General features: G+C 55.4%; 1 protein-coding gene across 1 annotated transcript in view; it reads left to right on the top strand.

The window, feature by feature from the left end:
- The window catches only part of NFASC (neurofascin), a 190,426-nt gene that overhangs the window by 156,356 nt on the left and 7,740 nt on the right, over positions 1-26,330 (top strand). Inside the window, exons 21-29 of the mRNA XM_061159899.1 lie at positions 1,419-1,641; positions 3,192-3,307; positions 5,011-5,215; positions 6,425-6,547; positions 7,682-7,855; positions 10,174-10,188; positions 15,761-15,976; positions 19,374-19,490; positions 20,570-20,722. Of these exons, the coding sequence (XP_061015882.1) occupies positions 1,419-1,641; positions 3,192-3,307; positions 5,011-5,215; positions 6,425-6,547; positions 7,682-7,855; positions 10,174-10,188; positions 15,761-15,976; positions 19,374-19,490; positions 20,570-20,722 (1,342 nt within the window). The remainder of the gene's footprint in view (positions 1-1,418; positions 1,642-3,191; positions 3,308-5,010; positions 5,216-6,424; positions 6,548-7,681; positions 7,856-10,173; positions 10,189-15,760; positions 15,977-19,373; positions 19,491-20,569; positions 20,723-26,330) is intronic.

Here is a 26,330-nt window from a genome sequence, read left to right on the forward strand (position 1 = left end):
ACCTGCCTGGTGTGAGAGCATCAAGAAATCAAACAGGAGAGTATCTAAGAGCAAGGTTTAAGACAGGAGCAGAGGTGACTGAGGCCCACAGGACCAAAGCACTTCTTTAGAAGAGGGAGAGATTTAGATTAGTCCCCAGAAAAGATGTAGCCTAAACACTGGTACCTCGCTTTGGTGAGTTCTGAGCTCCTCTCGCTGGAGATTGTTGGGTGTGGGGAGAGACCAGCCTCACGGTGGGCCTCCAGTAGCAGCTGTCTGTAAGTCTAGGATGGACAGAGGGACTCCAAAGATGACCTCCAGACCAGGATTGAAAAACTCATCTTCCATCTTGGCTTACCTGACATTTTCCAAACCAAAACTGGGATATGTGGCTTGCAAATGACGTGTTTTTTTTTTTCCAAACTGCTTCTGAGATGCAAATTCAGCCATTGAAAATGTTTTATTTTTGGTTGCTCTGGGTCTTCATTGCTGTGCAAGGGCTTTCTCTAGCTGTGGAGAGAAGGGGCTTCTCTCTAGCTGTGGTGTGGGGGCTTCTCTTGTTATGGATCACAGGCTCCAGGGCACATAGGCTTCAGTAATTGTGGTACACAGGCTTAGTTGCTCCGTGGCATGTGGAACATTCCCGGGCTAGGGTTCAAACCTGTGTATTTGAATTCCAGGATTCCTATCCACTGTGCCACCAGGGAAGTCCCAGCCACTGAAATTTTAACATTTTTGTGCTGTTGCTGTGCATAATGGAAATAGACGGATGCAGAGTTTGGAATCATGACCATCATTGTCTGCCGAGGGCCTGGTCTCACAGCAGCCTTGGCAGTTGGGCTGAGCCCAGACTTAAGACGCCAGGGCTCATCTTTAGGACCTGGAAAGGAGTGGTTCAGCTCTGTATTGCAGGTGCCCAGGGAACGGCTTCCTGGACCAGCCCTTGGGGAACAAAGACAGTTACGCCTGCTCCCACCTCCAGCCTTTTAAGAAGGGTAGGGCAGAGAGGCATGGGTTCGCTAGGACTGAAGTCGGGAATTTTGATTCATTGGCAGCAGGCATGCCATGACTAAGCCAGAACTCGCTCCTCTCTGGCTTTGGAGGCTTGTTACATCACCGTGCACATTTTGCTTCTGGTTGCTCCATCCCTGGAAAGAGTCCTGTTGACAGTGATGCTTTTCCTGCCTGTGTACCTGCCGGGCGGGGGCTGTGACGTCAGAGGGCCTGGGGCCTTGGAGGAGGATCTGCGTGCTACCGGCTTCACAGGACTCCAGGCTCAGGGGACTCAGAGTGGGGGGCAGGCTCTCCCCAGCTCTGCAAGGGGCTGGCCACGGTTGGGCAGGCTGGGGACAGGGGCCTGCCGCGGGAAGAGGGCGAGCTGGGGTGGCCCAGGCTCCTCTCCAGCACCCTCACCACTCCTGCCGTCTCTCCCTGCTCAGCCCATGAACGCCACCTCCGCCTTCGGCCCCAACCTGCGCTACATCGTCAAGTGGCGGCGGAGAGAGACCCGCGAGGCCTGGAACAACGTCACGGTGTGGGGCTCCCGCTATGTGGTGGGGCAGACCCCCGTCTACGTGCCCTACGAGATCCGAGTCCAGGCTGAAAACGACTTTGGGAAGGGCCCTGAGCCAGACACCGTCATCGGTTACTCTGGAGAAGATTGTGAGTACCCACCCTCCCTCCACCCCAGGCCCGCACGGTTGGGCTGCCCAGGCCACCCCTGCAGACCAGGAACCTTGGCAAGGGCCCTGGGTCTTCTAAGAGCACCCTGGAGGACAGCCAATTACCAGGAAAGAGGGGTCTCCTGCAGTGACCTGGAGCAGACAGGCCCCAGGCGATGGCGGGAGCAGAGACGGTATCATCTGAATGCTGGTTAGAATTAATGAATGTCGTCACCTGGTCCAGTACTCTCACTTTATAAACAGGAAAACTGGGGTCCTGCAAGGGAAACCCCCGCCCATATTGCACAGTAGCAAATTCCTGGCTTGAAAACAGCACCTAGGTTTGTGGTCTGTCTTACTGCCAGGACTTGCTAGCCCCGAGGACCGTCTGACCCAAATGCCATAACTAGACGCCCCCACAGGAAGCAGGGCCAGGCCAGACTGCTGCTGGGCTCCCCAGGGGAATTCTCGAGGGACTGAAGTCCACAGCTCCCCAGATTGAATACTCCAGGCCAGCCACTGCAACCCTGGGCATAAAAAGAGGTGTTCTTTGGAGGCTGTCACTGGAGAAATCAGCATGATTCTGGGATATGTGCAGAAGTGTGTACCTGGCTGTCCAGGCAGTGGGGGCCTCTCTGTCCCTAGCACATCAGTCCTGCGGCTGCTGAGCAAGGCAGGAGGGTTAGTGACGCCCCTCCTGGTCAGGGTAATCCATACCCTGGTGGATCTGGGTCTGATCCGAGAAGAAACCATGGAGGTGGATGGAGTGACCCGAAAGAAGGAGGGAGGAGAGTCTTGGGAAAGAGTGGATTCACGGGGGCCAGTGCTGGGGTCATGAGCAGGGCCAGTGGGGTTCACGACAGTGAGCTAGGAGTAAGTGAGGGTCGGGCCCCATGCCCCGCTTCCCTGGAGGTGATTGTGGATTGGACCCCCTCAGGAGATAGGGAGCGGGGATCAGCAGGCCCTCTGTCCATGCCGCTTCTCATTTCCATGGTGGCAGACGCTTCCAGACAGAAGGCGATGGGGGCTTCTGGAGGGTAAGTACGGAAAAGGCAGCATCTAGCCACGGATTCATGGACCACCCCACCGTTTCCACTGCATCTGTGTACCCCACAGCCGATACATTAGAGGGGATAAGGCAGAACCACTTTGGTGGCAGAGTAGAAAAAACAGGGGAGAGAACCAGTTACGGGGGCAGTGTCCCTCCCTCTGCAGGTAGTCTCAGAATCAGTCTTTTCCTGAACTGGGCTAGGGCGTCTTTAGTCTGCGGGCAATGTTTCCTGTAGGGCCCTGGCAAGAAACAAATGCCACTCAAGGGGGACTATTTCCAGTGTGAGAGCAGGATTAGAGGGAAAACAGTAAGGTTGGTAAGCCAGCGGGAGGCCCACCACAGTGGAGTGCCATCACGCCACTTGGCCTGGAGGGAGTGCTCAGCGCCCAGAGTGGGCTGAAGGTGCAAGCCAGCCGAGGTCAGGCGAGTTGGAGGGGACTCTGGAGTTGGGGGGGGCAGCCCCACCTGCATAACCAGCTCTCTGTCCCGACACGTTGCAGATCCCAGGGCTGCACCCACCGATGTTAAAATCCGAGTCCTGAACAGCACCGCCATCAGCCTGCAGTGGAACCGCGTCTACTCCGACACGGTCCAGGGCCAGCTCAGAGAATATCGAGTGAGGAAGCCAGCTGCAGGCCCCGTCTAACCTCGCAGCTCCCTAACAGGGCGAGGGGGTAGCAGACGCGGTACATGAGATGTTTGGAAGGGGTCCTTGGGATAGTGGTTGGACCCAGAGTTGGTTTAAGAAGACGATGTCTGGAAGTTCCAGTGGTCCAGTGGTTAGGACTCCACACTTTCACCTCCTTGGCCTGGCTGGGAAACTCAGATCCCGCAAGCCATGTGGCGCAGCCAACACAAAAAACACAATGTCTAGAGTGAGCTGTTCAAAATATACTCAGAAAAAACACAGATACACCGGGTGTCTCCTGCAGCACATGTGCTGAGAGATTCTGCTCAGCAGGTGGGTGCTGGGTTTGCACTGACCATACAGAACACATTATGCTTGCACTCCGTGTGTGAGGACACACATGTATCTTCAGAGGCAGTGTTGAGGCACCGCTGAGCTACACCCCTCCGCTCTTCTTCTAAAGGCCCTTCTGGGCTGCTTGCCTCACCCAATCTGATTTCATGAAGCCCCAACTAACCAGAAGAGCTACTACAAGGGTACAAACCCTTCCCTGTTGTCACAGCCAGCAACTCCAGTTTTTTAAGGCCCTTGACTTCCCCTGGCCGCCTCTTCTCTTCCTGATGTTTCTCTCTTTGAATGGGAAGGGAGAGAAAACCCAGGGTATGCAAGGCTCTCCCTGATGAGTTGCTCTATGTAAAACTCCTGGAGAGGCTGTGGCCCTGGGTGACACGGGTTTTGTGGCTTATAGGTCATTGGGGGTTGGCTGATGGACAATTGGTGGCACAGAGGGAGTCAGTCTCTTCTAGGGAAATGGATTTGGCAGGCCAAGGAAGGAAAATGAGATGATATATACGCTTGAATGAGCTCTTCCCCAACTTGCACCCTTAACCTACTTGCCTGGAGATGTTTTTGGCTAAAACTCTCTTTGGGTCCCCTTCTTAAGTCTGAACTTCCTCTCTACCTTGTCCTTGGAGGCCCCGGGTGATGCTGGGGTTTCCCCTCCACTGCTCATTACACCCCATGCTTCAGACTTCTGACTGTGGCACTGCCCCCTTCTGCAGGCTGTCCCATCCCACCCCAGCTTTTGCCATCCCACAGCCTGGTCTCCCATTGGCTTGGACATGTCACTATCCTAACGGTTTTTAAACAGTATCAAAAGGAAGCTTTTGATTTTAAAGGACTAAATCAACCCTTTCTTGTATTCAGACTTCTGGGGGTAACCTGCTACTTTTCAGCTCCTGTCTGCTGCCAATCTAAACCATACTAAATCTAACTCAAGGTGATGTGGTCTTTGAGCACAGAAAAGAGCTCTCCATGCCTGGGCCCTTGGCTCGAATTTGTGCTTTTGGTACAGACTCCCTGAGCAACCTATTCCGAGCTTGGAAATAACTCTCAAGATGGAGCATCTCGGCTGTACGTTTGGCCAGCGTGCCTGTTCCCAGAGAGACGACACAGCTCCGAAAATGATCAAAACCAAAAAGTGTACTTGGTTTGACATCGGTCCCCACGCACTAGTGGCCAATGGTTGGGGACTGTTGGTGCCTCCCCCAGCCCTCTGTGGGGCTGCTGAGGGCCTTTGCGGTTCGGAGCCCGTGGCCAGGAGAGGGGAGACCAGTCACCACCAGCACCACCACTAACAACTAACCCCGCCCTGCCCGGCCGAGCCCTCACCAGCCCGCCTCTGTCCTAAGGCCTACTACTGGAGGGAGAGCAGCTTGCTGAAGAACTTGTGGGTGTCTCAGAAGAGGCAGCAAGCTGGCTTCCCTGGCGACCGCTTGCGTGGCGTGGTGTCCCGCCTCTTCCCCTACAGTAACTACAAGCTGGAGATGGTTGTGGTCAATGGGCGAGGCGACGGGCCTCGCAGTGAAACCAAGGAGTTCACCACCCCGGAAGGAGGTAGGTCCAGCTGCCGCTCCCCGGGGAGGGCAGGATGCGGGTGGCGTGGCCGAGTGGCCCCAAGCGTCTCCAGCATGGCTCTGCCCGGCTGACACAAGTTGACCTCTGCACGACCTCACGGAGCGATGACCAGCGCGCTGATGGTAGCCGTGGAGCGCTGTCCCCAAGGCGGCTGCCCCGACAGGCGGTTCTATGTCAGAACAAGACTGTGAGACGGCTGATGGGACTCTGGACAGGCTGTGTACATGGACTCTGAAGGGCACTGCGGGAGCCGCCCACGGTCTCCTGAGGGGGCCCACCCACAGCATCCTGAGGGGGCTCAGGCACCTGGATTCCCAGGAGGCATCTGGACTCCCAGAAGGCACTTGGACTCCCAGGAAGCATCTGCTTGGTTCGCCAGCCTCAGCCCCAAGGACCTTCCCTCCAGTCACCGCTGTGACCTAGAGGCTGCCCTTCAGGGGGCACCCTGGTCCTGGGAGCTGGACCCCTGGGGAGGTCCCTGCCTTTCTCCTGTTCCTGCCAGGCCCCTCAGACCAGCTTGGCATTTCCTTTGCCCTCTTCTGTTTCTCCTTCCTCCCTTCTTAACTGTTATTTTCCCCCATTCTTCTGCCCCTCCTCCTTTTTCCTCTCCTCTGTTTCCTCTCCCTTGTTTCCTTATTCCTGTATCCCTTCCTCCTTGTCTGGTTTTCATCACCAGCCTCTCCCCATTGCTCCTGTTCCTGGCACCATCCATATGTTCCAACATGGGTTTCTTTCTTCTCAGCCCAGAGGCCAGGGTTTGATACTTTGACCCTGTGGTGAGAATCCTTGTCTGAAGATTGAGAACCATGGCTTCTGTTACCAAACAGAGGCTAAAATTGGTTTCCTACCTGAGGATGATTCTGCCCAACCTGGAGGTTTCTTTGCGGGATCAGAGCCTAATGTGTGCTGTGTTCAGGGTAGTTTTTAAAGGAGAACTTGACTGACTCCTTACCCATGTAGACCAAGTCTGAGCCATGCTTATCCTAGATGTGGGGAAATGCCATTCTGGATGAGGCAGTGGACACTAGCTACCTCATAGCCCTCCAGGTTGTGGCTTAGCAGTGATCCAGCACGGGGGTTGTCCAGAGGTCAATGCCTTCATACTTGTGCTTTGTTTCTTGTGTTTTCCTCATCCTGCCCACCCCTTTCTCTCCCGCCATGTCCCCCACTCTGTCCTCCTTCCCCAAGTACCCAGTGCCCCCAGGCGTTTCCGAGTCCGGCAGCCCAACCTGGAGACAATCAACCTGGAATGGGATCATCCAGAACACCCCAATGGGATCCTGATTGGATATACTCTCAAATACGTGGCCTGTACGTTCTGCCCTTCTTTCTCTTGGATAATCTTGAGAATCAGAAACCCCATTCTCACCATCTTTCCTAAGGAATCAAGGTAGAAAGCCTCTGGGTACACAGGGCATTGTGGAGGGATGCGGGGGCAGGGTAAAAGCTTCCTGTAGGGTTATGGGAGGCAAGTGAGACCCAATCCCCACTCTCCTGTCACAGCTCCTCCTTCAGGGGGCTTCCAGTCAGCCGGTGAGGCAAAGGGGACTTCTGGTCTGATGAGGGATTCAACCCCCAGGCTCAGGAATCTTAGAGTCTCTTAACTCCTACAAGTCTAGGACAGAACATTTCTTACCTGACAGAGTTGCCATCCACTAGGGCAGATAGTACATGCATAGGGATCCACACGACACTGCCCCTTGGGGCCACCTTAACAAGTTGCCGTTTTTTTGGTGAAGCAGTTGTTTGTGTAGTTGCCATGGAATATTGAATATTCAGTACTGAATATTGGCTCAATCAGGAGCCTGGGTTGGGATGACCTCACCTAAAGAATTCAGCATCACCAGGTAGGGACAGGCGTGTCACTCATTTGAAAGACTTTCAAATGTCTTCTCAAGTAGGTGATGTTATGCTTTGATGTGAGGCTCAAAGGGCAGGCATTGTGTTATTAAGGATTTTAATAGCCAACTGTGTGCTTGCATGTGATTCTGAATCCATCTCTGGACCTGACCTTCCCCCTCTGAGGTATATAGTGAATAGGCCTTTTACAAAGGAGGCATTAACAATGAAAAGCTCTAGTGGTTTTGCCCTAGTTCTGTTTGAAAGGAAAAAAGAAACTCAAGTTTTGTCCTTGTTGAAAAGGCTCGAGGATTAAAAGTTGAATCTTTCAGAATCAGCCACATAACCTTGTGTTGAGCTAGCAATAATGAGATCAGTGGGAAAGTGTTAACCCTGGTGCGTCATCAAAGAGCCAGAGAGGAGTTGTGGCCCAACACTCGGCCTTTGAAACGTCTCCCAGGCCGAGTCCTTAAGATCACGGACAGGTTTCATGGGTTCCCTTCCCAGCAGAGTCAAGAAGGCTTCCTCCTTCCAGCTGCAGTTTATATATAACCCATCATGGTCAACATTGCTAAAGTTCAATTCCACTTACCTGTCTCTCTCCAGTTAATGGAACCAAAGTAGGAAAGCAGATAGTGGAAAACTTCTCTCCCAATCAGACCAAGTTCACGGTGCAAAGAGCAGACCCCGTGTCGCGCTACCGCTTTTCCCTCAGTGCCAGGACGCAGGTGGGCTCAGGGGAAGCAGTCACGGAGGAGTCACCAGCGCCTCCGAATGAAGGTAGGTGCACTGCGGCGGCCGCGGGGCGGATGGTCCCGGGGAGTGCAGATGCCTAGAGAAACCCTGAGCTGGCCTCTGGCCTCCGGGGATGGCGGGGCCGGCAGGCCTCCAGAGGGGGAAGCCAGCCTGCGTGCTGACAGGTAGGTGCCGTCCGTGGACCCGGAAGACGCGTCTTCTGACCGTTGCAGTCAGACCTGGGTCCCCACGTGGCCTCGGCTTGCTCAGCTGTTTCACCTTTGGGGGTACAGGGAAGAGATTGTGAGCCATGGCTGAGCTGAGGGGATGGGAGAAAGCACGTTGGAAGTAAGTGTGCTCACAGACTCCACAGAGCAGGAAGGTGTTTGCCAGGTGAGGGAGGCAGCGCTGTGATGGAGGTGGCCGCTGAGGGCCCTGGGGCTGCCCCTTCTCCTCTGAGGGTGCCTGGCGCTGAGGGGAATGGGGGCCAGCCCTGACTGACGCTGACTGCCGGCCTCCTGGCGGCGTGGAGGGAGTGAGCTGTCCGGCCGAGGAGAGGCCAGGGAGCTGGGAAACAGCCGTCTGCCCAGCCAGCTTCACGGAGAGCGCGCGCCTGAGCTCCTCTCCCAGGCTCCGGCGTCTTCCGGCCGCGAACGCCTGGCCCTGAGCTGCGTGTGCATGCCACGTCCACTAGAGGGCGCCCGGCCTGGAGCTGCGCGCGCACGCGAAGTCCACTAGAGGGCGCCTGGCGCCCCTGCTCGTGGCGTCGGCGAGCTCTCGGGTAGGAGAGGCTCTGGAGGCCCTGGCATCATCCGCAGACCCCCGTGAGAGGGAGTGGGGGCTCTGCCTCCCCAGAGGCACTGTGGGCTGTTCAAGAGCCCCTGCCCGAGATGCCGGACAACTGTGCCAAAAGCCAGGAATATAAAAACTGATGAGCCCCCAGCCTAGAAGGGGGACGCCCACAAGAGGACCCAACTGTGATTCACCAGGAGCAGTGCAGTGTTTAGGTGGCGGAACTGCAGTGGCGGGGCGGGGGATAGGGTTGAGTCCACAGGGGAAGGCTGCAAAGAAGGGTCCGTGTGGTTAAGGATTTCTGACGCCGACCACAGGTTACTGTGTCCAGCACTCTCCCCAGAAGGCTGAGGTCTGCTGGCCAGGCCTGGCCTGGGGGGTCCTTCTGGGCACCCCACCCCCAGCCCAGGAGAGCAGCCGTGCCTCCAGGCCTGCTGCCTCACCTCAGGCCCCCAGCTCAGCGCCACAAGCAGCCCACGTCCCTCCCCTGGCCAGTAGGCCAGCACCGAAGCAGAGGCGCGAGGGGCCAGGCGGAAGCCGGGGAAGGCTGACGGTGCTGCGTGTGTCCCTGCCTGCTCCTGTAAACCAGGGGTGAGCCACACAATACTCCCCCTCCCCAGTCTCCCTTCCAGTCTCTCGGGTACTTGGACAGTGTATTAGGGCTGGGTGACTGGGTAAGTGGTTGATACATGCCTGTTACCAAAGGTCAGGCCAGGGCTGGTGCCCTTCCTTGATTACTTCACTCTACAAGGAGATCCTAGAGAGAGCCTCTTCTCCCTCCCTTTTCCCGCCCCCATCAACACAGAACAGCAGATAAAGCCACACCGCCCAGCAGGGAAGGATCTCAGCGCCAGGGGGCAAGAGAACAAAGAGGGGTCTCAGCAGCACTCAGCCAAGGGCTTTGCATCAGATTCAGGAGTACCTTTTAGGCTCTCAGTCCGCAGCTGAGTTTCCTCTTTCATGCAGTCCAGGGGGCAGCAGGACACAGGACAGGGCTTTGGCCCATCACAGGCCCCGGCTTCCCACCAAACCCATTCTCCATCTCCCTCCATCCCAGCATGATTCAGCTGCCCAACGCCTGCCCTGGGGATAAAGAAGGCATCCTTTCACCTGAGACTGGTGTCCTCCTATACACCTCTGTCTTATGCCCTCAATTCCTGGCACCATCGAGGGTCACACAGCTCCTTCATAAAAATCAGCCCCGCTAGAGAGGGACACACCCTTCAAAACAGACATGGGAACCTGGCATTCTAGGTGGACTGTTTCTGCTGCCACCTCCTAGATGTCCTTGAGTTGAGGTAGAAGCAAAGATGTTAGAAAGGGCTCCAAGACCCAGGAAGGTTTTCTCTAGGAGCATGCAGACCCCCGTGGGGTTGAACACGATCCCTAACGGCCAGGTAGCATCCGCCATGCCGTGGCCAGCGCCCAGCCACACTGTCTGGGTCAGTTCGAGCCAGAACCTTCTCTCCTGCGACTGCTTGTCCTGTGGTTTCACCTGTGCTCTGTTCTCTCTCCCTTCTCGTTCTTTCCCCCTCTCCCTCTCTGGCTATCTTGGGTGCCGTGTTCTGAAGCCACTCCAACCGCAGGTACTGTACCAACTGCAGAGGTAACGGGCGTGGCATGGGGCAGCGCAGGTGGAAGCCAGCCCGGCGGGGCAGACAGAGGGAGAGGCCTGGGGTGAAAGCATGCTCTCAGGACACACCCTTTCAGCGGGTGGGAAGCCGGACTCTGCAGGAGGCTCTGTATGGAGGGCAGGGCCAGAGGAGAGCCAGCCAACACATTCCCCTCCCTTCAGTAACGAAGGCGGCTGGCTTGGAAGGGACCCCACTCGGAGGCTCCAGACCTGCTCCCTGGAGCTGCAGCTTTCTCTGGAGCTGAGTAGTTATCTCCTCTGAGCACCTGGTCTCTTGCCCAGTTTTGTCATCTCAGAGCACAGCGGGCCCAGAGCCCTTGGGTGACCTGCTGTGCTCTGGGGGTGAGGGCAGCTGGCTCCCGTCTCCGGGTCAGGCTGCCACCCCTGAAAGGGTGACCTGAGGGTGAACGTGCCGTGCATGCTGGCCTTGCATGCTGCATGGGGCTTGGCACCAGCTCTGCCATCTCCCGTGGGTTCCGCTCAGTGAGTCAGTCCCGGGATGGGCCAGGCGACCCTGACCTGGAGTCTCAGAGGATGCCATGGGCTGAGAGTCGCGTCAGCCCACAGAAACCCAGCTTCTCAGTCTTAGGTGTTAAGGACAGTCCTCGCTTTTGGGGTCTGGGAGGCAGGTTGGAGCAGGAGGTGACCTGCCCTCCGAGGCCCTGCTCCCAGCCCCTTCACGCTGTGGTCTGAGGAGCATCGGCACAGGCTGGAGGGGCTGGGCAGGGACCCAGGCTGCCAGCCCCGCCCTCCTTCGAGGCAGAGCCGGGGGCATGAGGCGGGCGCACCGGGCCACCTCAGGCTCCAGGCAGCAGGGGGCCTGAGCTCCGGGCAAGCAGCTGGAGGGCTGGCTTGGGAGGGCCCACCTTCCCGGTTTGCCCCCCACCCTCACTCACAGCTCCTCTCTGTAGGTTGCTTCTGTTTCTGTTGCATACCCTGCTTCCTCTGTTTGCGTTGGTCCCGCCAGCCAGGCCTCTGGTGGTGCGCAGTCATCGTGCTCCCACCTCCACCCTGCCCTCAGATAACCCAGGCCAACGGCCAGCGCCTCCCGCCTCTGCTGGGACGGGAGGCAGAGGGGGGTCCTGGGCCTGGAGACCGGGGGAAGGCCGTCCGCGCAGCCTGGGGTGGCCCTGGCGCTGGCCCAGCAGGTGCTCGGGGTCCCGAAAGCACTCAGTGGAGGCGGAAGGAGAGAGGCAGTGAGGGAGCCACGCAGATCACCCGGAAGCTCTTTGGTCAAACAGCTCACAGACCGCTCCCCATGCTGGGACCTGGGACCAAGGCAGGTGGGCCTGGGGGCAGGGAACCTGCTCTGCTCAGTGGGATCCATGCCAGGCTGTGAGGCCCCTCTCGTGTGGCAGGTGTGAGGCGGATGGGTTCCAAACCCCCCACTTCCTCCTCGTTTAAGAAAGATCCAAGCTCACCCTGGTGTGCAGAGGGAGCTGGGGCGTCTGCCCATCAGTCACGTGTTTCCTGGGCTCTGCTTCTGCGGGGCACAGTGGTAAAAGTACAGCGTGCTTCTTGGTAAATGAGCTGTGCAGGTAGCATCGGCTGTTCCCAGCCTTGAAGGTGCCAGGTGACGGCGCCCAGGGTCTCCATCATTAGCGTGGTCTGGACTCCAGCCCGCTGCTCCCTTCCCTCTCTTTCTCTCCAATTGTGGGTATTTCCCCCCCAAACTGATGTGTTCCTCTAACCCAGGAAAGATAATCCCTTTCCTGCGCCCATGTCTGCGGTCTCTTGGGGTTGCTGCCCATCTGTTCTGGCCATCTGTGTTTGGCCAAGGTAGCCTGTCCACCAGGTGGACACTTTTGGACCGAGCCTTCCACCTTGGAATGTCCGGGAACTGCTGCCCTCGTGTTTGGCTCAGCTCATATCTGCCAACATTTGCTGAGCAGCTCCATGGTGGGTTCTGGGTGACAAAAGATGAATAAGAGATATGATGTCTCTTAATTTTCTCCATTTCTCGCGTGGTGTCACCCAAAACTCTGGTGGAAAACCCTTGGCCTTGGCTGGGGCGTCTTCCAGAGTGCATTAGACAGCCCACTGGGCTGACACCGCCTTCAGGGAGGGGTCCTGTGCCTCCAGGCCCACCCTGGCTCTCCGTCACTCTCAGTTACCAGCCTGGACCTCCGTCCCTCAGTTTCCAGCCTGGTGGTCTGTGCTGGGCAGTGACCGTATTGGTTCTGCAGCCCGTAGTTCCTGCTGTGGTTGGAGATGACCTCCTAACCCAGCAATGTATCTGTCCAGCCAGTGGGCCACTCTGCCTATGAGCCCCACTGCTGGGCCTTGTTCCCCTTTTATCTGCTACCCTAACCCCGCCCCAGGGATTGAAGTCATCTGAATCCCCTTAGACTGGAACACTGGGCAGCTTCCCTGGAAAACCTGCCCTCCCCTCCCGCCTGTACACGGCTCTGGCAGCCCACTCACTGACTTCCGTCCCTTCCCCCAGAACCTTGCCTTCTTGCCTCTGCCCTCCCAGTCTCTCTGGCCCAGTCCATCCCTGAAACAGTAGACGCTGTTAGCAGTGGACCAGAGAGAGTGCCAACTCACCAGCTGCGACCTCGGCCAGCCAAGGCGCCTCCTCCACTGCACCTGCAGTGCTGGGCATCCTCTGGGAGGGCGCCTGGGGAGCAATTCCTTTCCTCCCGCTCCTCCTGGGCCCCTCTCACTAACGCCTGATTGTTGCTGCCGAGCTGAAGGAAAAGCACCTGGGTAGCTATTGTCAGAGAAAACCTTTTCTCCTGCCACTCTGGACGGAGGGACCGGGTTGTGACTGTGGCAGCATCTTCATTTCTCATTCTTGTCTCTGCCCCACGGAGCCCAGGAAGGACTTGTTCTGGCCCTCTCCACATCTCTGTTTCTAGGGCTGCTCGCTGGAGTGCCCGGGGCCGCGTGTGGGCCTCCTGTCGGCCCTGAGTCAGCTTGAGCATGTGTCTCTGCTCGTAGGAGGACCGGCGCCCACAGGGAGTGTGTGTGTGTAGTCTCCAGGGGCTGAAATGCAGAACCACTGTGTGCATGTGGAGAAGCCCGCATCTCCACACTATACAGAGGGGAATGACTTGACTTAAGAGCGAGTATCAGTTTTATGATGATGTCTTTTAAGTAGTCATAGCAAAGGTGAGCCTTCTGAAATTATTAGAAAACACATTATTGATAAGGAGCCAAATCAGAGTGGTCCTGTCCAGATGGACAAAATAGCTTCTCATGGTTCCTTCCAGCAGTTCAGAACAGCAGGAAAAGCCCATGTGTGTCCCTGGCCATAGAGCTGCCAGGCACCAGGCCTAGGAGGGAGCTCACCTTTGCCCTGTGGGTCTCAGGCTCGTGTGTGTGTCTGTGTGTGCATCTGTCTGCCTGTCTTGGCGAGTGGGACAGGAAGATTCCCGCTGGCTGGCCTCTTACAGCACCAGGCTTGCCTTCCAGGTCTGGGCCACCTGAAGCGCATCCTTGAACGCTGACTGTGAGAGGGAGAGTTTCTCCCACCACATGTTCCCCCCACGCCTGCCTTCCTGATGTCCGTGTTGACAGGTGCTTGGGGAACGTAGTGCTATCTGTCCTGACCTTGTCCAGGAATCTCTGGAATGCATGGAGCACGGTCAGTTGCCCAGTGTGACCTCTGTGGTCAGCACCCTCAGACCCAGTAATGCATCTGAACTTACAAATAGGGAAGCAACTGGGATCCCGGGAATAGTCCCTCCTTTTCTATGGGGCACTTGTAACATTGGAGGCCCAGGGGAATGAAAAGGGCTTTTGTTGGTCAGGCTCTTGCTGAGAAGGCTTAGGATCTCTTAATTCTTGAGAGAAGCTTTCTGGCAGTTTTCTCTCTGGTTTCCTTCTTGCTCCGGTCCTCTTCTGGGGAGTAGGGAGAGTATTTTCCGGAACTTCTGGAGATTTGAGATAAGATAGGATATCTCTCCTCCTTGGAAGTTAGAGTTACCTATTTGTGTCTTAAGGGCTTCCCTGACAGCTCAGTTGGTAAAGAATCTGCCTGCAGTGCAGGAGACCCTGGTTTGATTCCTGGGTTGGGCAGATCTGCTGGATAAGGGATAGGCTCCCCACTCCAGTATTCTTAGGCTTCCCTTTTGGCTCAGTCAGTGAAGAATCTGCCTGCAATGCAGGAGACCTGAGTTTGATTCCTGAGTTGGGGAGATCCCCTGGAGAAGGGAACAACTACCCACTCCAATATTCTGGCCTGGAGAATTCCATGTACAGGGGAGCCTGGCAGACTATAGTCCATAGGGTTGCAAAGAGTCAGATTAGCTGAGTGACACCCTACCTTCTGCCCTGTTAGCAGAAAGTAGACTGGTCAGATCACAGGAGGTAGAGGGTAAGGTAGAGAGGTATCCCTGGCTCTCTCTGATTTCCCCATCAGTCTTCTCAGCGTTAGCAATACTGGAACTAAAGAGTAATAGGCCAGCCCTTTGTTAGCATCCACGACTCTTTGTAGAAAGAAAGAGGGTCTATGGAAACATTGTCATGATAGATTTAACCCCCTATGGCTGACCGCTGTCAAAGGGTAGCTTTGGATGGGAGATGAGAAAGTAAGAGTTATGGCAGATTTGAAGCCCTCTGAAGATTTATGCAAAAAAGCAGCCCGCATGCGCCTCACTCACATTTTGGGATTTCTACATTTACTGTGGGCTGGGGAGGTGGGGCCCAGGACCCACATGTCGTAGAGAGAAAGGCAGTTATGAGAAGTTAAGGTGGTGGTTGTTCAGTCGCTAAGGCATGTCCAGCTCTTTGTGACCCCCTGGACTGCAGCACGCCAGGCTTCCCTGTCCTTCACTATCTCCCTGAGTTTGCTCAAACTCATGTCCATTGACCCAGTGATGCCATTCAACCATCTCATTCTCCGTCACCCCCAGGGTGTGTTGGGGTAGTTGTAGGAAGGCCCATCCCTGGGCAGACAAGAAGGGAAGAGAGGCAGGAAATGAATAAGAGCTGAGAGCCTGGGGAAGGGGTGACGGTAGAGGCAGAAAAGACGAAGCACGGGACAAGGCCTGCCGGCAGTGGGGATGGTTCTGTCTCTGTTGCTGGGTTTGGGTGGTGTTAGAACCCAAGCAGGCAGGAGGAAGTGTTGTTCTGGAGTGAACGGTTGGGAGTGGCAGGCTTCCTGGTGCTCCTGCAGACAGGGCCCTACCAGCTGCCCACCTCAAGGCCCGGGCCCCAGGCCCGGACCCAAGTGGTGCTGCTTGGCCTCTGCTGGGTGGCGCTTGGCCTGGGACTCCACGTCATCCCTGGGGTCTGAGCGGCTCAGTTCATGTCCCATCTTCACCACTGCCCTTGGCTGGGTGCATGCTGGATGCTTTGAGCCACACAGGCCTTGAGAAGAAAATGAAACGCACAGGCTTCATTCTCTTCCCTTCTTGTGGCCCTGTTCTCTTTGACTGCGACCTGCCTGACCCATCTGTCCTGCTTGGGGAGCCTTCCGGTCACTCAGCTCCATCTGTCCCGTGGGCTGCCTGCCGTGCACGCGGGGCCGTGTGTCCAGCCAGATCGACCAGACGCGGCTATTTTACATTTCCCCTTAGCGCCTCCCACGTCGCCCCCGACCACGGTGGGCGTGCCCCGCACGGTGAGCAGCACCGATGCCCCTGCCACCGCCGCCACCACCGAGGCCACAACAGTCCCCACCGTCCCACCTGTGGCACCTGCCACCGCCGCCGCCACCGAGGCCACAGCCACTGCAGCCTCCACCACCACCACGGAGAGTCCCGCCGCCACCAGGACTGAGATCCGAGAATCGGGTACTGCCCATCATCCGTGCCCCGCCCCTCCGCCCGAGATCGGGTACTGCCCGGCTTCCGTGCCCCGCCCCTCCGTCCGCAGGCCTCCCGACAGGAGGGGGAGACTGGGTTCTCAGGCTGGTGGCCTGGAGGCACAGAGCACCCTGCCCCCACTCGGGGGTGGGGGGCGTCTCCGCCGCGCAGACCCCGTGTCCTAACTTCAGATCCTTGTTCTTTAGCAGAGGGCTACACCACGCAGGCAGGAACTCCAGGCCAGACGGTAGGGCTGCCTCCAGCTCCATACTGAGGGATTGGCTGAGGGCTGAGCTCTGCAGAGGGGGCGAGTGGGGAAGGAGAGGGGCAGACATTGGCCAACTGGCCTACGAAGGCCTCCTGGCCTCGCGGTGTTGCCCAAGTCTTGCGGCAGAGCCTGGGGAGGGGGGAGTAGCCAGCTCTGGAGCCTCTCCTGGAAAAGCAGGTTTATAGCCTTTTTTTTTTTAATAAGGTCAGAGCTTCCAGGAAATGGTACTGCCGAGGAATCCTGAAATGCTGGCGAGTGCTCTGTTGTTCTCCCCCCTTGTATTCCCCACGCCCCCGGATATATACACGGAGGGAAAACCACAGGCTTTCTAGGGGACCCTGGGAAGGATCGATCCCAGGGCTGGCCTGCTGAGCCCAGACAATGTGCTGTTCCTGCGTCAGGCAGACAGGCCGGGAAGCTCTGTACTTCCAGCCCGCGGAGACCCCTCGGGGACTCAGCAGTGCTTCTGAGAACTGACATAAAACACTCCTATTACCGCAGAGGGGAGGGCCTCCAGCTTGTGGAGCCCAGAGACTAGCTGTAAAGTCAGCGCTATGCAACAGCAGGGCTGCTGGCAGGAAGCACCCAGAACGCTCCTGCAGCAGCTGCAGGACTGGAGGCCCCTCTCTCCTGGGCACGTCCTTCCACCTGCCAGGGCCGCACTCACTGCACCCCTGTTCTCTCAGCACCTGAGTGAGGATGGAGGCTTAATGCACATGTGAGTCTTTTCTTTAATCCAGTTACATGGAGTTGTATGAGCCGTGAGACACGCAACGTGTAGCTGACGTGATGCTCCTCAAACCTTGAAAACTGATTTGGCTTAAAGCTGCAGTATCAAAAATGTAAACAGCCTGCTCTGCAGGAAAAACTTGGCTAAGGAGAAACCTGCTAGGCTATGAGAAGCTGCCGCTGGCAGTTTGGTGGTGGGTGTTCTTTGGGGCCACGGTGAGGCTTCAGGTGGGCCTGTGTGTCCCACTTGGAGGCTCTGAGCTCACAGAAGAGACGCACTGAAAATGAAGACAGGGAGTGGGTGTTGCTCCTTCTGGCAGGGTCAGCCCTGCTGCCGCAGAGGACGAGCCTGTGGACACGCACGCAGAGTCGTGGCTGCGCTGAGATGCCGCAGGGGCCGGGCCGCCCTTCGAGCTCGTCCTTACAGGGCCACCTGCACGCGGCACAGGGGCTCTGCTTCCCAGGGTTTCCAAGAAGAATGTTCATTTTTATCACTTTTTAAACCTGAGGATAAGATTGTTCCTACGTTTTCTTTTTTTTTCCGGGTGAAATGGGACTTTGTCCTTAAGTTCTCCATTGTTTATCTCAAGGGATACCCCTTAAGTCTCACATCTCAGGAGTCGACAGAACAATCCCTGCTTCCCTTCCGTTCTTGTTTTTATAGTCATTGATAGCTTTCCTTCTTGCTGCCTCTCTCTGAGCTTTTCATCTCTTTAATGATCATCATCTCAGTATTTCTAGATGGCAGACCCTTCCTCCACCTCCCAGAAAAAATCATTTGGTTTCCCATTGCTTACCTTATCTAATAGTGCCCTGATCTCTCCATTTCCTTTAAGACAGTCAGCCTTAGGCCAGGGTTGTATTGGTGGTCAAACTGTTTAAACCCAAATCTTTGGGCTTATTTCCAGAGCCCAGAGCTGAGGAGGGAAAATATCAAGTCCCCAAACCATAACTAATCACAGTTCACTCCCACTAGAAAGAGCCACGAGCTTCTAAGGAGCTGGGATTCGGGCTGACTTAAAGCAGCCGATACAGTGGAAACCTTTGACAGATCAGTAAAGAAGCCTGCCTTCTGCCCTGCCCGCGGAGAAGGCCTGGCACCATCAATGGAATCCCTTTCTTGCTCCTCACCTAAAACGAATCACATTCACCTGGGACGACCGGCAGCTGACAAGGTTGTAGTAGAAAAGGCGCTTCTTTGGAGTGAAGACCAGGAGATGGTTTATCGCTTCCCCAGTCCTGCAGATTCAGTCACATGTCAGATAGATAATGAATACATGCATCACCACTGTACTCTATTCATTCATTTCTGACAAGTGAGTTGGTGACAATGCCCCCTTGCATGCTAATATACAGGAGCCACACTGGTAAAGTCTTTGAAATACAAGGCTTCATGCCAGCACTCCACTATTAAATCTTTGCTGAGAAATGGGGTACAGAGACTGCTGGGATGCTTGAAAAATGATTACGTTTGAAGATCACTGCCATTCTCCTGTCCACAGGCTATGGTTTCAGACGGTGTGATGGCTTTGATAAAGTGGCTCCCAGCTCATAGGAACTAGATAATTAATGTCTTCTGTGTTGCATGGAGATCAGGCCTCAAAGATACAGTGCTAAGAAGCCAACAGAACAGGATTCTTCTGGTATCTGGACCTCTGGATATTGGGTGTCAAGAAGGAGTTATCTTCTGTGGTCCCATGAAAGGGAGAGGAAGGATTCGTACTGTCTCTTCTTGGAGCCCTGGGATTTCAGGCCCAAGTCCCATTAGATGGTCTGCGGCCATTTTTCACAGAGTTCAGGGTCTTGGTGACCAAGAATGACCCCAGGGGCTCTGTGTGACTTGCCACTGTCCGTCTCTAGCTTCAGGAGCGCAGTAAGGTTTTCATTTGGCCTTGTCCTTTGTGCAGATCTCATCATGACTCTCGAGTGGCTTTTCAAGATACCTTTTTCCTTCCTGTAGAATGTCTGTAGCTGATGGGAAAGAGGCACATCACCACCCGCCCTCCCCCCATCTGCATCCTGGCTAACAGGGCTTTTCACTGCACCATTCAAATCTGTGACAAGGCACCTAAAAAGGGAAGGAACCCTGGTCAGGGCCTCCAGTGGCTTGGACCAAACCCACCCTTTCACTCACACCCCCACTTACGTGGACACATAGTTTCCAGCTCTCCCTCACACACAGGGCCCCCTGATTGTACTGCTTGTGCCTGGATGGCGACCTCTGGCCTGGCTGCCAAGGCTGCAGCTTGGAGCTCTGTCAGGCCCCGTGCGTGGCCACTTCCTACTTTACCCTGTCTCAGCTGCCCGTGTGTGTGTCTGTCTGTCTGTCTGTCTGTCTCCAGTGCTGCCTCCCTCCTCACCACTAACTCCTCTTCTAACCCCTGCCAGCCCCCGACGAGCAGTCCATCTGGAACGTCACTGTGCTCTCCAACAGTAAATGGGCCAACATCACCTGGAAGCACAATTTCGGGCCCGGAACTGACTTTGTGGTTGAGTACATCGACAGTAAGCATTGCTCTGTGGGGCGGCAGCCTTTGCCATGGGTAGCGTAGATGCCGTTGTAGAGATGCAGGGCGTTCCCCCAGGCTCGGGGAGGCCTTTCGGCTGCTCCACTGTGGCTTAGTGAAGTCGATACGTGCTCAGGCGGCAGGGGTGGGAAGAGCAGATTCGAGGTGAAGGAGGGGGTTTCTGCGGCCACCAGTGGCGGTCTGGGGCTGCCTTGCTCAGCGGCGGGGGAGGTGCCTGGCTGAGGGCCCTTCGTCCCTCTCCTGCCCAGGACAAGGGTTTTGCCAGCACCCCAGTGAGCTCGCCCTCGCCACTGTGCGGATTCCTGCACTTAGGACCCATACTCTTAGCACCTCCCCTGGACATTTGGACCCCCAACTATACTTTGCTCACAGAGGGACACCAGCTGCCCACAGATCAGAGACAGCATCCAGGGTCAGACGTCTCAGCTTGAGCTGAGCTGGTCCTCCTCTACTGGATATTTGTGAGGCTGGAGTGAGGTCAGGGTAGCTGGGTGCAGGCCTCATTCCAGAGGGCTCAGACCCGCCGTGCTGGCCTGTTGGACTTGTGCTGGAAGGGCAGCCGAAGGGCTGAGAGAGAACACAGCCGACCCTCGGTTCTCTGCGGTTGGAGAGCGAGCCACACCTGCGGAACCCAGAACTGCTGTGTATTCTCAGTGCTTCCCGTGACCGCCATTCAGCCGCCCCCCCAGACACCCAGGCTCTCACTTCTCCTGAAGTGCGAGCTCATGTGGCGAGAAACAAGAGGGGAAACCGGGAGTGCGGGCCAGGCGCAGAAGCCCGTCTTCCCTCCGCCACCCCCGGGGTGCTGAGCGGTCCTCTCCAGGGTAGCGGAGCGCTGGCTGGCACCCTGAGAGCCCAAGGGAGCAGGTCCTAGTGTTCTCAGAGCCTCAGCCTGTGGCGAGCACGGAAAGCCTCACAAGGGGCAGTGTCCTGCGGGACAGCCTGGCCCCTGCGCCCCAGCGCGCCTCCACCTTTGACAGGCGCCCAGGCCTCTAATCATCACCTCTCCAGCTCCCCGTGCCTGGCCTTAGGCTGACTGAGGTTTCTGTTCCCCAGGCAACCATACGAAAAAAACTGTCCCTGTTAAGGCCCAGGCCCAGCCCCTACAGCTGACAGACCTCTATCCCGGGATGACATACACGTTGCGCATTTATTCCCGGGACAACGAGGGCATCAGCAGTGCCGTCATCACCTTTATGACCAGTGCAGGTGAGAGGGGTCCGGCCTGGCCGTCCCCGGCAAGCATGGGCATGTCGTGCTCATCCTCAGCTTCCCGCTTGTCTCTCCTCCCGGGAAGGAGGACTCGCCCTCCCCTTCCTCACCTTGCATGGCGCGGCTCAGCTCTCCTTATGTGTCAGTCTGCAGCTACTGGAAAGACAGAAAGCCAAAAGTGCATGCCGCCAGAGAGGAAACTGCGCGTCTGACCCTGTGGGGATGAGGGGGCATCAGGGGGAAACCGAGGCCATGCAGCCTGAGGACAGGGGGGCCCCCCTGGCCTCCGCTGTCCATGAGGGCTTGGTGAGCGCAAACATGGTCTGTGTGGGGGGTTCTGGGGGCAGTGCGGCCTGGCCTCACACGGGCTCGCTTCCTGCATGTGGGATTAGGGGACAGGACCAGGTCTTTACCCCAGAATCTTCCCAGGGACCAAACCAAGGATCGGCATGTATGGCATTGCCTTGCCACTTAAACACTCAACCGTTGTTTAAAAACTCCAAAGTGTGTTACCCGAATTGTTTGCAGCTTTGTTTTAGTTTCACTTTGCCCGAGGTTTGTCAGGCTTAAAAGTAGTTGACCTTTTGTTGCACTGGGGAGGAGAAACTTTCCAGTCCTAGAAGAGCTCTGGATCTTTCAGGGCTTCAGCTGTGGCTGGAGAAGCTGCTTCATTTGTACCAAACCAACACGGAAACTGGGGCTCAGTAAACAAGGTTCAGAAATCTCTATTGGTCAGGGTGGCTGGCAGTCTGGAGACTGAGGGCACTTGCTTGTCTGTTTGTGTGTCTCTTTAAAATCAGCCGGGCAAGCTGGCCAAGGGGCTTCTTTGCTAAGCCCTGGGGAAAGGATGAGTTTGGGGAAAGAGAAGAAAGGACCAGTCCCTGCCCTCAGGCACGTCTCAGGGTGAAAGGAAAGAACACACCATGGTTTATGTGAAGTTCTAAATGTGGACCTATGTGTCTATCACTCCTCCTGCGCCTGGCTTGAGGAGGCTGATCCTGGTGTCTTCATCTCGAGAGTCTCAGCCCGTATGTGTAATGCCTCCCCCAACCCCTTCTGGCCTGGTCCCTCCCGGTCTGGGTGTCCCGGCCTCCTCCCTGTGGCTCTGCCTGTTCCGCGCACGTGCATGTCCATGCCGTCAAGACATCAAGACTCAGGGAACCTCAGAGTCCTACTGCCTGCTTGAGGCTAACCAGGCCAGCTCGGGCAGGAAGTCTGCAAGTAGCCAGGTCATCCTGGGAGCCAGGCCAGGAGACTGGACAGTTGACTGACTGAAGCAGGTGGCTGGACTCTGTCTGACCCAGTCAGTCAGGGTTCCAAGCTGTTGCTCACTGGTGCATGCGTTTGCTTTTGCTTTGTTACAAACTTGAGTCCAGCTCAGAGGCATAAAGCAAGGATGAAATCTGATGATAGGGTTCCATCCTAGGGAATGCAGCAAAAGCCAGCTCAGCCTGCTTGCAGCGCTTGTCTTCGCCCAGTGCTGGGGGCTGTGGGTGTGGGTTGGGGAGAAGGAGCCAGAGGGGAAGGACCAGTCCCTGCCCTCAGGGATGCCCCAGTCTGCTCTGATGTCCCAGCATTCCATGCAAAGAAAAACAGTGACAGTGATGGACAATGCACTTCTGAACACTGACTCAGATGTTCATTTCTCCTTTCCTGTGGTTGCTATGGAGAGGCTGACCCCGTAGCTTGCTTTCAGGGTGAGTGAGGCCTGCAGCACTCGCATGTGTCCCCACCTCCTCCCCATGCAAGCTGGAGAGCGCAGGCTCGTGACCCTTGCTCTGGGCACTTACTGCTCCCTTTCCTCACGGGCTGGCTGGAAATGACTATGTGCAAACCACATAGAGAAGAAAAATACTTTTATTTTCTAATTGTCATGTGTGCCTGTGAGTGTGTGTCCAGATCCTCTGAAAACACACAAAGGAGTGGGTGTTCACAGAGCCAAGTTCACACAATCATCTCCCAGGTCCCTGTGTCTCATCAAGTTTATGACCATCTTGGGGCCCAACCACTGGTCTTTAGACAACCACAGGCTATCACTTCTGTCCATAGACTCAGACATGTTACAATGGTTCATGCAGGAAACGGAGGAAAAAAAACCACAAGGAATGCTCACAGGCTCCCTGACTCTCACCAGAAAGATCCCACGTGGGAAGTTAATCACTTTCTTGAAGCTTTTGAAGCCAAGGAGACCTGAGGGGCCCCAGCACATAACCCTGGATTCCAAGAGACCTGTCAGCTCTCACATTCTGGAGCAGGCTGGATGGGGAGCTGATGGGCCCAGCAAGACAAACAGCAAACTGCCTTAGGCCTCAGGGATGTGGGAGGAGGGACGTTAGGGGCCCACCTGTGGTCGGCCTCTTGCTGCTGTGCTGGGAGAAACCCAGGATGGAGTGAGGTGAAGATGGAAAGGTGTAAAATGACGTGTAAGTGAGAGCAGCCCCGCCAAACTGCATTTGAAGAAAGCCCATCTCTGTCATATTTGTTCATCCACCCTATTTCTGAAATACAATTTTTCTGCCTGCTTTGAGTGACTGGCCTCTCTCCAATGATCAGACCAATTTCCTCTTGATGAGTGTGAAGAGTTAAGGGAACTGTCTGCTTTGCAAGTGAACTACACATTTCCGAGCAGGGTTGTAGAGTATGGTTGTGGAAGGCACACGAAGTGTGGCCTCTAGGCCAGAGTAGGAGGTATCAGAACCTGTGTGTCCCAGTGAACGGGTGCTGCCCTGGGTTCCGTTAGCTACAGCAAAGGTAGTAAATGTAGGTATTCACTGATCTTGGGATGTTGCTCTTACTGTGACCATTAGGGATCTGGAAACATGTTGAATGGATTGATTAAGAATGGTCTTGGCAGACAAATGCAACTGCCCTGAAGCCCTGCAAAAATGCCTCCTCCTTTCAGAGTCTGTGCGGTCATGTGAGTGAGATTGTGTCCTAAATTTCTTTTGGTTCTTGAGAAACTAAATCATTTTGGTGGAGTCTGATTGAACCCACCTTACCCCAGATTCCGCTGGGTTTTTTGTTTCTTTGTTATTGTGTATCATTGACATTGATTAGTTTTAGGTGTACAACATAATCGTTTGATCTATACAAAATGATTATCACTACAAGTTTAGTTAACACCCGTCACCAAACATAGTTATAAAATCTGCTTGATTTTGAAGAGCCTTGTGTGTCCAAACGTCACAGAAAATTCTTTGATCTTTTCAGTGAGGACTGAAAGGAACATTTGAACTTTGCATGGTGATGTCAGGAATGGAAAGCTGTATTTAATTTGTAAATTTCTCATATGGCCACCTTCCCTGGAATTGTGCCTTTCTTTCCCAAGAGAAAGAAGTCAAATGGGAGACAGCTGTCAGCAAGACAGTGGAGCAGACAGGTCACTGCAGACATTCAGACCAACTTCTTTGCAAAAAGTGGGAACCACGGTTCAAACATAAGTTGAAGTGACTCCTTCATCCCAGCGCCCAGGTGGCATGTGGTGAAGCCAATATCCTTGTGACCCCTCAACTGGTATCAAGAGAAAATGAAAGAGATAGCCCATGTTAACCTCAGTGGTGGTGGTGGTGGTTTATTTGTCCAAGTCTTGCAACCCCATGGACTGTAGCCTGCCAGGATCCTCTGTCTATGGGGTTTCCCAGGCAAGGATGCTGGAGTGGGTTGCCATTTCCTTCTCCATAGTTATATTAGGATTAAATTGGTCAGTAGTCAGTAAGTAGTCAGTGATGACTTGTTAGGTGACCAGCATCATGCTAAGGACAAGGGGGCTCAAAGGATCCTCGGGTCTCCAGGCTTTGTAATATCTTTGGACATCAGAACCCAGGAAACAGCAATTAAATGTTGTGCCATGTAGAGTAAATGGGGTTGAAATTGGAGTTTAAGAGACTGCTGTGAGCTGGAGGAATGGGAGATTCAGGAAGGAGGGGGCCAAACGTGGAAAGGGGAAGGACAGGAAGGGTGGCCGTCCAGGCACTCTGGGGCAGGGTGGGGAGGGTGCAGAACGGAAAGATCAGAGCACCTGACTTGACTGCAGTGTTCTAGAAACAACAGCATGATGTATCACTGTATCCTTGGAGTCTGACGAACACAGTGGTGAGCGGAACCCTTTAGAACTGGGTAGTAACGTGACTACGGGACACGTTTTGGAAGGAGTAGACTATAGCACTTAGAGGTGAGTTGTGAAGGCGCTGGCAGAAGCAGGGGGTGGATGGATGATCCAGGGAGATGTCAGGTGCAAGCCCTGGGCTTACAGTGTGGAACTGGCTAGAAGGACAAGGAGAGATGAAAGACATTTAGAAAGGCATGGCCGGAGGAGAGGTGAGAGTTGGAGTCCAGGGTGTTGTGGTGAGTTTGGGAAAGACGCCCTTGGTGATGGTGGATGAGCACTGAGTGCAGCGGGCTTTGAGGCCAGCACGTTGGGGCACAGAAGGGAGTTGGCAGGAATTGGCAATGATGGTGGAAGGTTGAAGAGTTTACCTGTAAGAGGACAGTGTGCGCACGAGAGCCAAAAAGTCTGTCAGCTTCCTCAGAGATGTTGTCTTAAAACAGGGAGCTTCAGCATGTTTAACGGAGAAGGGGAAGAGGCAGCACAGGGGAAGAAACTGAAAAATGCTAGAGTTTTCAGAGATCCTTACAGGACTGGGCCACCAAGGAAGTGAGGTGTTGGGTCCCTGCAGAGGGGAGAGATGAGAGCCCCGTCAGGAATGGAAGGAGACAGTTGTAGAGGCTGTGACGCTTTGGTGGTCTCCAGTGTGGAGCAGGTGAGTGCAACACCAAGACGCAGACTGGGGGAGAGGGCCACGAGATCAGTGGGAGCGAGGAGGGGACCAGCCAGGGGAGCGGAAGGGTGGCCAGGCTGCGTGGAGATCCTGGTGAAGTCTGACTCCGTGTGTCTGTGACGGGCCTGGTTTGCATCTTAGCAAAGCTCACTGTAAGAGCAGAAGAATGCAGTAATTGCCAAGGGGACCCGCAGCTGGCGACGGAGTCAAGCGCTGGCACTTGACTCAGGTGACACAGAAGGGAGGGCAGCGTGGAGCCCGAGAGAGGCAGAGCCCCACCGGGCCGGGAGGCTGAGGGGGCGGGCCACGGGAAGGAAGCCAAGGAGCAGATGGGAACCGGGTGCCTTGTGTTCCCAGCTCTGGCCCAGCCCTGGGGGACGACAGTAAGCCTGACAATCCCTCCTTCGAGGAGCTTACCTTCTGAGTGGAGTGGTGAAGAGCACAGACTCAAACCGGACAGCCTGGGGTCACAGCTCAGTCAGTTGCCTCACCTGTGAAATAGGGTAATAGTACAAATCCACCTTTATGCCTTTTCATACTGTTCATGGGGTTCTCAAGGCAAGAATGTTGAAGAGGTTTGCCATTCCCTTCTCCAGTGGACCACGTTTTGTCAGAACTCTCCACCATGAAACATCCATCTCGGGTGGCTCTGCACAGCATGGCTCATAGTTTCATTGAGTTACACAAGGCTGTGATCCATTTTGGTTAGTTTTCTGTGATTGGAGGCCATGGGCTGCAGTTCTTGCTTCTTCTTGAGGAGAAGGGATGACAGAGGATGAGATGGTTGGATGGCATCACTGACTCAGTAGATACAGTTTGAGCAAGCT

The sequence above is a fragment of the Dama dama genome, chromosome 14 (assembly GCF_033118175.1).
Source record: "Dama dama isolate Ldn47 chromosome 14, ASM3311817v1, whole genome shotgun sequence".
Taxonomy (NCBI): Eukaryota; Metazoa; Chordata; class Mammalia; order Artiodactyla; family Cervidae; genus Dama; species Dama dama.